This window comes from Drosophila santomea, chromosome 3L, assembly GCF_016746245.2.
Source record: "Drosophila santomea strain STO CAGO 1482 chromosome 3L, Prin_Dsan_1.1, whole genome shotgun sequence".
Lineage (NCBI taxonomy): Eukaryota > Metazoa > Arthropoda > Insecta > Diptera > Drosophilidae > Drosophila > Drosophila santomea.
Genome location: NC_053018.2, coordinates 17,354,101 through 17,366,111, shown reverse-complemented (window position 1 = coordinate 17,366,111; position 12,011 = coordinate 17,354,101). Strand labels below are relative to the sequence as shown.

The window sequence follows — 12,011 nt, the reverse complement described above, 5'->3', positions numbered from 1 at the left end:
CTGCTTCGACCATTTCCACTTCTCCGTGTAACCATGTGGCCTTTCTCCAAAAATTTTCAAATAAAACAGTCATGAGGCCGCACCACCTGCACCACTCCGCACTCCCCAAACCCAAAAGCCCCCAGCCACCCGAAACCTCTATTATAGCAGGCCCAGAGTTTTGCAAAGCTCGCGTCATGCGTGCCTCTACTTGGCACCTATTTATGTATGCACAGTTGGGGTCACAAAAATGGCACCTACAAGTTTCATACAATTGTAAAATATTTGTCAAAGTTTTATTAATTTTTTATTGCTTTAGCAAAATTTAGGAACGTTCAGTCGTAAAATAAGTTAGAGGTGTACGGATAACTTCGCATTTAAACTTAAATAAATGCGATTTTCGATTATGTAACTGTATGCCCTCTAGAGCATGCTTAATATATGAAACTTTATCTTTCCTAGAACAATTTAAACTTGAACAACTTAAACGAACAAAATATTCTATACAATTCTATCCTTTTGGGAACAAGGAAAACACAATTCAACTAGATATCATATTAAAATCACATTAAAAACATATTAAAAAGAAGGTATTCCATTGTGGTGACCCCGTCTGTGGATCTTGTGTGTGGTGGCATTCAAGCAGCGCTTATGTGTGTGCCCGAATGTTAGGTATCGCATGTGAGTATTGGATGGACCGTACACTCATACTCGTACTCGTACTCACACTCGCACTCACACTCGTGTTGATGGTCTACTTTTCTTCCCCTTTTCATCCGCAGGCTTTTCTTGAGTCGCGGCCTCTTGTGTTTGGTCTTGTTGTTGTACATTGCCTGCCGGCAACCGGTCACGTTTGCTGCACTGAGAGAAAAAGGATCTTTAATGACATTTCTGATCTTACAAAACATGGACATAATTAATGTTCTATTACCAGACCAAAAAAATAATTCTACTGATTTGAAAGCCGCAATAGTAAAATAAACATAACTTCTTATAATATCAACTCCATTTTGCCATGAAGAGTTAATGGTTTATAGCGAAGTTAATGGTTCATATTAAATATTTACATTTTCTCTATGTGCACGATGTTTCTGTTGACACCAGGGGGCCCCTCCCCTCCCATCTCCCCGAGCCCCTGCGCTTAAGTGGCTAAGATAGGTAGGCATTGGATTGGAGCAGCTGTGTGTGCTCTATAACTGTAAAAACACGCTCGCCCACTTCCTCAAGAGCCGGCGTTTTGACCAAGGCGTCGTTTTGTTTGATTTCTGTTTCGTTTATAGTCTATATTGCCCCGATGCGATCTCCGTCGTCGTATCTATGTTTTTCTGGTTACGGCCGACTCCCCCATGTGTGTGTTAATTTTTAATTGTGCTAAATGTGCACATAAATACACAATAACCGCAAGGCAATAGCGTTCACAATCGGCAGTTCACAATTCACAATTTTTCTATTTTTCAATTTCAACACCCACCCATTATTTGGCTTATTTGTGGCCATTACTATTGCACTGCTTGCTTTTTATTTTTATTTTGGCTGATATTGTTGTCGTTGTCGTTGGCATTGGATATCCCCCACAGTTGTCTGGGTGTGCGTATGACTTAATGGCTGATAAATATTATATGGCAGGTCATATACCTACACAGACATGGATCTCCATACTGGATACTGTGCACACAATGCATTTGTCCAGTGGACATGTGCCCATTGGCCATTTCGCTGGCAAATAAACCATCGGATCATCCATGCATAGTTGAGTCTTGGGTCACTTTGCCTATACAAATTCATTTATTCAAATATTGATTTGCTTATCGGGCACACATATGAATATGGCCGACATATGAATTGCATAGAACAGAAAATGTTATTAAACTGGGTAAATATTCATAGAATTTATGGAGCTCTGCATTTTTAATGGGTAACACGTCTCAATTGAAGATAAATATGTTATATATCGAGCAAAACAATCAAATGAATATAATTTATTCTCCATCACTCCGATATGGTTTTTTAATTCAAAATAAGCAAAAAACCAATTCCCAGGAAATGGTTTATTCACTTGATCGAGCACGGAATGCCATACAATGATTTTTCTTTAAAGGCATTTAAGCGGTTTTATAAACAACTGAAACTACACTGGCACACTGGGAATTGACCTCATGATTAATCATTTGGTTTTTCTCCACTAGCAGCGATGATTTGCCTCTTCAAGTGATTTATTTCGCACACGAGAAATAAATATTAAAAATGTCTTAAGTTCTTTATTCCATTTGTTTTTCGCTTTTCCGGTAAGCCTACCTCAAGCCAAAAATACAAATGCTTTGATGTTTATGTTTAGAACAAGGCATTTAGTAAATGTGGAACCAGCGCCCAAGAACCATCATTTAAATGATTAATTCATAATCTTTATACGCAGACAACGGGTTGTATGAGTAATATGTCCTTAGCATTTAATATTCATTGAAGTTTAGATTTGTTTCTTCTGCCAATCTGAGTTCCTACATATTTTATTAATCTTTTCACAATAAACATTTTGGCGCAGCAATATTTCTCGTGTGGCAGAAGGTGGAGTCTGAAGGGTGGCACCCAATTTGGCAACCACGGATGTATGTATGTGGCATGTGGCAAGTCTTCTGTTCTGTTCTGTTCTTTTATTCTCTCGCCTGCTGATGCGGTTGCCACAACCTCGGCTGCTTTGCTGGCTGAGCAGTGTTTATGTGGGGAAGATGCTGGCTCATGATTCTGCGAATGGCGTGAACTTTCCCCTGCCCCAAGCATTTTCTATCCCCACTTCTCCGGCGCCCCGCAGCGATTTTAGATTGCCCCAGTCCAAACGTATATTTGTGTTAACAGTCAAAAGTATTTGCTCTGCGGAACGTGCACAGTTCCTTGGGGTTTTAACAATTGTATAAAATAATGGAGAGGAGACGAAGGAGGGAAATGAAGGGAATCGATGACATTTATTTAATTTATTAAGTGTAAAGATCTCGAAAATAAGAATATAATAGTTTTGACTTTCCCTTGTAAAATATTCGAGTTGATTCGGCTTCACATAAATATTTACAAACAAGTATTAAAATATTTTAGAAAAATACTGGGATGCTTAATTTCTAAATGACTAACTGATAAATGATTATATTTATACTATAACATTTATAATTATTTCATGTTATTTAATTAAAAATATCTAAGTAAATATTATTCACCAAAAATAAGCTAATAGATTTAATTATTTGAGAAATTATTAAAAATTAGTTACAAATACAACCGCTTGACTGAGAACCATTTTATTTTATTTAACGTATGTGTAGCTTTCTGGTTCATTGCCTACATTTGGGCAGCAGCTGCACGGTTTCTTGAGTTGAGCCTAAAAGTAGGCAATTGTGTAAGAGCAAACCTGCCTGAATTCCAAATTAAAGAAGATTAAATTTGGAGAACAGGCAAATAATTCAGCAACTGATTTACGAGCCAACTGGGACTGCCGAGCTGCAGAGTCTTTTGTCCTTAAATTCCCAGAGTTTCAACGGTACATGTATGTGGGAACACACGGGCAGTTGTTAAGTGCTTAAAATATGCATGATTTAATTGCCAGCCAGCTGCTGCAAAGTTGTCAAAGCTGCATTGAGCCTCATTGAACGGGCCGCGAATTTCACAGATACGCCGATACAATCAAATGACTCGCATAAAGTGAGAAATCGGAAGCGAAGCAAATTAAAGTGCCACCAAAAACGATAAAATATGGTAAAAACCCCCACACACGCCACTCGATCTCCTCTGAAGCGCTCATTAGTCGCAAACAAAGAGACAATGTCTGGTCACCGTATACCCCATCGTCATCGTACTCGCGTTTGATCAGCTCCGTCAAAATCAAATCTGATCGTAGAACGCTCACCTCTTCAAACAAAGCATAGCCCAAACACCTGAGCTCAGGTGTCGTCTTTGTTGCGTCGCTTGTCTATTGTCGACTTCACACCCGGTAGTTGGAAAATCACAAATCTCAGAGTGGAGCGTATAAGGCGGCTCTGAGATCTTGCAACAGGAAGGGCAACAAACTGATTGGGATTCATATAAGCTCAGTGTCTATATAAGACGTAGCGGCTATCCTTTATTTCTATAGATGTACATTGTCAAGACTTTAATGGGTGGATGAACTTAATGTTAAATAAGGAACAAATGAGAATTGAATTAAATATGGAAAATTTAGATATATAAATAAATTACATTACGATTTTTTCATTAAAGCTATACCCTATTATATTAGGTAGTGTTTATATAAACTGTTTATACAAAATTATAATAAAATTGTTTATTATAAATTGTAGTATTTATTAATTTATTATTCATTAATAACAATTAATCAGTGACATTTGATTTGATGTTTATAAAAGTTTATTATGCATTACAATAAATCTATGCGTCCATTTGGGCAAAGGCCAAATTGGTTTGAAAATCTTTGGTTACATGTGAGCCGTGTTTACTGGGTATCTCATTATCGAGTATTGAATGTTAGTTGAGTTCTATTGATTGCGGTGATGTTGGTGTAAACGCTAATTTGTTAAATGAGCTGTTGATGCCCGTCTGCGATGGCTAATTAGAGCGATTTCCGTTGCATAAATTACGAAAGTAACGTTTTGCCCCACCAACGACTGGAAAAGGGCTAATTTACATAATACCCGTGCATGAGTGTGTGTGTGTGTGTGTGGGGCACTGATACACCCACGCACTCAGCTGGTGCTGAACGCATACAAATAGAAATGTATGTAGCCACAATACACATAATACAAGCGGCTCAAAGCGTGTGGAACGCGATGATGAAGTTAATACGCTAAATTGGTCAAAACAAACGAAACGAGCAAAGTCGAATGTAGAAGCCGCACGGCAAGAGAGACGGCAAGAGTGCATGCGAAAGAGACGGCAGGCGAGAGATAGAAATTCTAGTGATCCGCGTAATAACTGAAGTTGGGCGCTCAGTTGCTCAGCGGCAGTTGACAGCGTCGGTTCGTGGATCAGCGATCAGCGATCGTGGATCGAGATTTTTTTGGCCCGCCGCGCTCGCCAAGGTTAATTAGCCCAGATCCGAGATCCGAGATCCGAGATCGAGTTCGAGATTACAGAGCGACAGAGAGCGAAGATCACCATCTAGTGATGTCGTTTTTTCGCAATATACGCTCCTCCCTCTCCTCGTCATCGCGGGCCAAGAGTTCCCGCTCCTCATCCCGCGACACGACACCGGTACGCGCGGCATCCCGTCCGGGCAGCGTGATCAGCGGTGTGGGCTCCGTGGGAGTCACCAGTCGCCGGGACTCCACTACCAGCTCGACTCTGCAGCGCGGGGATACCTTTATAATGCCCAATTCGGAGGAGGAGGCGGGTCCTGCATCGAACACCTCCACTCTGGAGAAGAAGTCGAAGAAGTCCAAGGTCTTCAGTAAATTCAGCACCTTCACCAAGCGCAAGAAAACTCCGTCGCCCGAGGAAGTGGCCAGCTATGAGCACCATCCCAGTGACACGGCCACGAACACGTACTACAAGTGGCGCAGTGATGGAGCGGACCGTCTGCAGGATTACGATGCTCAGGCGGATCCGTTCAACTTCCTCTACGAGCAACACTCCAATCTGAGGGCTCTGCAAACGGGTGAACCCAGTGGTGTGCATCGACAGGCCAGCATTGGTTCCAACTCCAGTGGCAGCTTTGATTCATCCACCTACCGTAAGAGCAAAACTCCCACGCATCTGCGAGAGCAGCTGGAGCAGCTCAAGACCCACTCCAACGACGATCTGCTGGAGGATCAGCAGCGGGAGGAGGATGAGCGCGAGAAGTACAAGACAGTCACCATAAATAGCTTTAGGAAATCCTTCAGGGATCGCTTGCTGCAGCAGCAGAAGGAAACGCCCCACAATCCCGCCTGGTTTGTGGAGGTTCCCGCCCAGCCCACGTCCACGAAACCACTGGAACGTCGCGAATCCAAGGAGAACCGACCGGATTTCCTGGTCTTCGACAATGATAACTACCGTCCGCAATCGCGTTCTCCTCTCCGGGATCGTCCCTCCCGTTCCGCCACCCGGTCTCCGGTTAAACGAAACGAGACTTTCCGTGTCACACATCCTTCAGTGCGTCACATGTCGCCATCGCCATCGCCGGCACCCACACCTGCTCCCTCCATTCGCATCGAGATCAAGAACTCCATTTCACCGCATTCTCCCGGCAGATTTGTGCCCGTGGGCGTGGCCAAGCCCATGCCCACCACCGAGTACTATGCCCAAAGACTGCTGGCCAATAGAAGCAGCATGATCCCCAGCCCAAGTCAAAACCAGGGCTCTCGATGGTATCGCCAGCAGACCAGCTCACCCACCCGCTTGAGTGTGGGTCACCAGCAGCAGCTCCACCACCAGCAGCAGCAGGTCAACCACCTCAGCCAGCAGCAAAAGGGAGGACGCACCCTGGTGCACATAGGATCCGAGCAGAGCAAGTTGGCTTTGACGCCACCAACCCGAGGAAGGGCGCCCACGAGGGTCCAGCTCTATGGCAGTAAGCCACAGAGTCGGCCACAGCCAACGACCTACTTTGGCGGCCACTACAATGCACCTGCTAAGCCCAGCCCGCGATCATCCTCCACTGGTGGACCCACCGTCTTTCTGGAGCGTCGCGAACCACCAATGACACGTGCCACCACCAACAACAGAAGCGTCGCCAACAGCACCACCGCCCACATTGCCGCCCCCATGCCACGACGCAACCGATCGCCGATCAAAATGCCCTGGCGGTAGGCGTTAACCGAATATATATATAGATATATATGGATATATATGTGTATATCATATTGCCAATGGAGAATCAAGAATGAGTGGATGACATGTATAGCAGTTCTTTCCAAAGTGACAAAGTCGCAGAAGTTGCGTCATTATCAGAGCTGGGAGCTCAGCTTTGCAAACGTTGTTTTCGCCCCTCGATATTGGGCAAATAAATGATTTATGTATCCCCCATCAGACCGAACAATCCGTATCGTGTGTTGTGAATTTTTTCTACGTAAAATTATTGTTAAGCAAATAAAAAATAAACGACAAACAGATAATGCAAAATGTGAGACTCAACGGGGAATTTTTGTACAATTAAATGGCTTCAGCGAACCCGAAAAAGCACTCGCGACTTCTAGTATAAAGTGTTAACTGTCAGTTTTGAGTTGCCCCCAAAAAGAGTGCTCTGAACTTGCTAGATATGAGTGCTATAAAAGTATTGTATTGTAACAGATGGATGGATAGGCGGCAAGCATATAGCTATGAGTCTCTATGACTAACGTGCATAAAAATGAGCGAACGTTACGTGACAAGCATTTAATATGGTCACTCGATTGGTCCGATGGGCGGGGTGCGGAGATTCTCTAGTTGGAACGCCGATGATGAGCTCTTGGCCATATTTGGGTTGGGAATATGTATTCGTACTCGCAGGCAAATTATGGAACAAAGTGCCTTTCCCCAAGCCAAATAGCCAGAACACAAGGCGCTGGTGATGTCAGCCGTTTATCTATGCGCTTCTCCGGATTTTCACATTACGGATGCAACCAAACAGACATACAAATTCTTATTCTAAATTGGTTATCGCCGCAGAAAAGGAAGCATTTATCAACAGATGCTTTCTATGCGCTTCTCAAAAGGTTTACCTAAGCAAAGCTCCATAGCAGAGAAATACTTGGGAAATACAAATATAAATTCAATACAATTTAAATTGTAAAGATGAACAAAAACATTGATATTTCAAATGTAAAGAGACAGAAAGTCTATAACATAGATGTTTTGGATGCCGCTGGTAAAAATAGAATGGCATCCTCGTAAATCTTGTTTTAGAATAAATTTCCTTTCACCAAGCCAATGCTCTAACATTTAAAGTAATGATGATGTCAACGGCCTTTCTATGCGCTTAAAAGTCTATCTTAAGAGAAGACGTTAAAATATAAATATAATGTAAATAGTAAAATATAAAATAATATAAAAATATAATACCAATAGGAAAATAATACTTCCCGTATAAGTTCAGTACCGAAAACTACTAAGTACTGATGCTAGTTATAAGTTCAATCATTATTTCTCTTTCAGTAAACGGGGGTGCAATATACAAAGTATTAAAATAGATTTCTTTTATGTAAAGCTCTTTGGTAATGCGATGGTAAGCCGTGTGATAAAGCGATTTTCTCGTATCATACTAACTTCGTGAAATGGCTACCACAAAAACTCCGATTTCGCTGACGGCATCCGTCTTTTGGCTGTCCGCTAATTAGTGGATATTGCCCCATTCTAACTTCAGCCCAACTCTGCGCACATTTCACTTTCTAATCTAGCGGCAACGAGGCCAGCAAAAGACTCGTCTCTGGCCAAAAAGTCTTTTATGTTAAGAGGCAAGATCACAGAGACATCTTTGGTCAGTGCAACTACAACTCCAGTTTTTGCTCTACGCGCTTCGCACGATCTTGAACTACATTAGTCTCAGTTGGCGACGCACTTTGTCTGGCAAGATTTTGAGCTACGTGTTAGTGCTAATGTTAATGTGAACTAGAGTGTGAAAATCACTAAGTTTGTAAGTTTGCAATGTAAGCTAATACGCAGATTAACCTTGCTTATACGGCTGGAGTCTTGGCGCTGTTTCTTCTATTTTTTTTTGCGTGGGTCTACAAACAGGTTGAATTCAGCCTTTGAATCATCATCATCGCCAGTAAATAGCAACGAGCTAATTCGTGATCGCTGGGTCGGAGGTTCCCTCTACTCATTCCCCAAAAACTCCACTTGTTCCGTCTGTGAATTTGTTAATTTGGCTTGTACTTTCGGTACTTTACTTAAGTGTGTCGGTTTTTTCGGGTCTCTTTCTCGCTTTTATTTGGGTTGTGTTTTGCAATAAACAAACACTTACTGTTCTGTTGCTTGCGCTTTAAAAGATATACTATGTACTACGCATAGATTTAATTCCAAGTAACTGAGGACCGGTTTTCAGTTTTTTTTCTTCTGTTGCTACCGCCAACTGAGACGACGACCTACAGATTTTACTACCCTGTAGCGGTTTTTTCGGTTAAGGTATTTTGGATTGCCATAAAACGTGATAATTTGGGAAATATCAGTAAGTATGACATAAGGGGAGAGAAAGAAACATGTTCCAATATTTTATTCGGAGCTGTCCTAATTAATTTAAAAGATAAGATGTTATATTTAACAAATGCTCAATAAAAAATGTTCACACATTACTAGCTAACAAATTATAATAATAATATAAATTATAAATATAGCAAATGTAAACATTGCGTATAAGTGATAATATTTAGGATTTCAGTTGTTTCATTTGGTTGCCTAGTCCTACACCTTTGTATAACAATTTTTTATAAACTGTATGTTTAGGTATGTCGTCTTTGAGCTTAAAACTAACTTACTCTCATTTTACTGCAGACAAACAGTCAACAGCCGTTGGCATAGCGTCATTGTTTGAAAATGTGGTGGCTGAACAAACTTCGATTCAGATTTTATAATTTTTCGATATTTTGCTATAAATTTCGCTCTGCTGTGCCAGACTTTTGGCATCGAGTGGGAGTCCCCAAGTGCGTGGGCCTCACAGAACTGGACTGACCACCATTAGAGCCAGATTTGTATGCGCTAAATTTTACAAGACCCCGCGACCAAAAATGGCAATTGCAGCACACTATTTCTCATATCGCGAAACGAACTCAGCTCATGTTTATTTATGCTAGATATTATGATAATTAAAATGAAATTGGTTCACAGGCGGCAAGACGGCACATGAGATCATAAATTCAGAGGAGAGATTGTAGGAGGAATACAAATTGGATGATAATCTAGGCATTACATTAAATCCGACTGGCTGAAATGTGTTTAATATCGAATTACAGCCCTAACATTTTGTGAAACTTTCGCCATCATGGATTTATTGACATACCCATTCGTTTAATTGGAGGCACATTAATCTTTGAACACAGCAAAATACAGCAAAAAGGCAACACAAAGTCAAAGCGGAAGACAAAGCGGCGACCGCCTAAGTGGAAATCAAACATTTGCCGAACAGCGGGCCAAGTTGCAACTTAATGCCAATAATATCCGCGCATCAGGCGCAAATGTTTGCCCTGTCTACGCTGCCCTCGTATCCTCGAACCCTCGAATCCTCCAATCCTCGACCCTTCGAGCCCGTACTGGCACTCGCACTCGTCCTTATCCCCGTGGCATTGTCTCCCCGCCACTTTATTCCGCCGCTTTGAACTGGGTCAGCATCGATTTTTGGCCAGCGACGTGTCACAATTATCGCTGCCAGCGATGGATTCGATGTCACCCAAATGGCAGTTTGCTCCTAAAATGCCAAAAAATTAAAGTAGTTTTCCTACCCGAATATTAGATGCCTATTTCTGTGTCATGCTTAACTATTTAAGCTAACATTGATCTGATTGATAAAGTTTCAGGTAGGTAGGTCTTCAGTATGTCATATATTTAAATGTACCCATTCCTCCAAAAATGTATTCTACAAACATGTTACATAAATACCATCAAATAAGATATACCTTTAATGCTACAAAGCCATAAGACCAAGTGGAGTGCACTGAGGGCAGCTCCAGACATCCTGAATATTAATGTGCCGGGTCAGAGCTATGAAAAGTCAAGTCTTGTGTTTATTGGCAAGCGTTAAGGATTACATATAGCCGGCCGAAAAAAGGAGGCAAAACAATTTCTACTGCAGTCCTCGAACTCGGCACAAAGACAAAGGCAAGTTGGCCAAAAATGGAAGCGTGCCAAGTGCAATTTCTGTGCTTTGCTCCCTCTGTTTTTCTGTTTTCCGTTTTCCGTTTTTCTGTTTTGTTTGTTGGCTTGGCTTGGTTCAGCGTGTATTTTTGGAACAAGTGCAACATCCACAGCGGCCACTGCAACATCAACATCCGATCCGCGGCAGCAACTGCAACTGCAACTGAAGCTGCCACTACCACTGCCACTGCCACAAACATATTCAATCCCCCCGCTTGGGCTCAACTTCTGGCATGTGGCACCGGCTTGGGCCTCCGCCTTTCCTTTGGCTCCCCGGCAGCTGGCCAAAAGCGATTTCCATGCATTTGCATCCGGAGTCCGGCAATTTCAGATACGGCCAGAACAGAAGTACATGGAATTGTTTGGCGCAATGGCGCGTAAATGAGCAGGGCACAAATTAAGTTGTACAATCGTAAATCGGTTTTGTCCGGGCGCCTTGTTTTTATTTTTATTTCTCATTTCAGCATGTTTTTTAATGTATTAAGAAGGGGAAGTTTTTCCGAGTACATAATGCATGTTGGCTGGGCGCAACAACAATAATCTTGAATAGTAAAAAGGTATGATTATCTTAATGCTTTTGAATTATTTCCCCTTTTTAGTTAATGGAATATTTTGGGCTTGATGAACTTGATGTTTTACAAAATTCATATTAAGTTTATAGTTTTAATTATAAAACATAATTGGAAACGTAAATTAAATAGTCATATAAGCTTTGAGAAAAACTGGTATTCAGTTTTTTCTGTGTTGCTGGAAAGCAATAAATATTGCCGTTATTTAATTATGGTTCGTTTCTGACCTACTAAATTTATTTCCTCTTTTTCAGGGCGCCATTATAAGAGAGGTTGAAGATGGAGTTCGTTGTGAGCAATGTAAATCAGATTGCCCAGGCTTTGCAGCGCATGATTGGAGGTAAGAAAATGTTAGCTTTAAATATAGTATGTAAAAATGTAAAGCGATTTCTCTAGAAATGTATTCCAATTCTATACTATCAATTAAGTTTTCCTGTCTACTCAGCTACAATGTCTTTTAAATATTCTATATCATTTCAAGAACATAGAACAATTGCTTTATTTCGGCAATTGGAACATGCCGCCCCCAAAGGTATGCCAACTTTTTGTGCCTTCACTGTAAAGCTCTCTGAAAAGCTTTGCTGCTTGCTAAGAGTAGTTGGAGGCACTGCCGCTAGGTGGAGCAGACTATAGTTTCGTAAATAAACAAACCAACAAAAAACAAATAGATATCCACGCAATAAA

At 41.6% G+C, this 12,011-nt stretch overlaps 2 protein-coding genes across 2 annotated transcripts in view; both read left to right on the top strand.

The window, feature by feature from the left end:
- The window catches only part of LOC120448607 (four and a half LIM domains protein 2-like), a 57,346-nt gene that overhangs the window by 5,738 nt on the left and 39,597 nt on the right, over positions 1–12,011 (top strand). Inside the window, exon 2 of the mRNA XM_039630709.2 lies at positions 11,582–11,667. Coding sequence (XP_039486643.1) covers positions 11,582–11,667 — 86 coding nt within the window. The remainder of the gene's footprint in view (positions 1–11,581; positions 11,668–12,011) is intronic.
- On the top strand, positions 4,958–7,682 carry LOC120448609. The gene has a single exon (XM_039630719.2). It carries the CDS (start codon positions 5,122–5,124, stop codon positions 6,742–6,744), a length of 1,623 nt encoding a protein of 540 aa, XP_039486653.1. The 5' UTR covers positions 4,958–5,121; the 3' UTR covers positions 6,745–7,682.

Bases quoted from the DNA above. Each gene is read 5' to 3' on its own strand.
- LOC120448609 (XM_039630719.2), top strand. From the start codon at position 5,122: ATGTCGTTTTTTCGCAATATACGCTCCTCCCTCTCCTCGTCATCGCGG.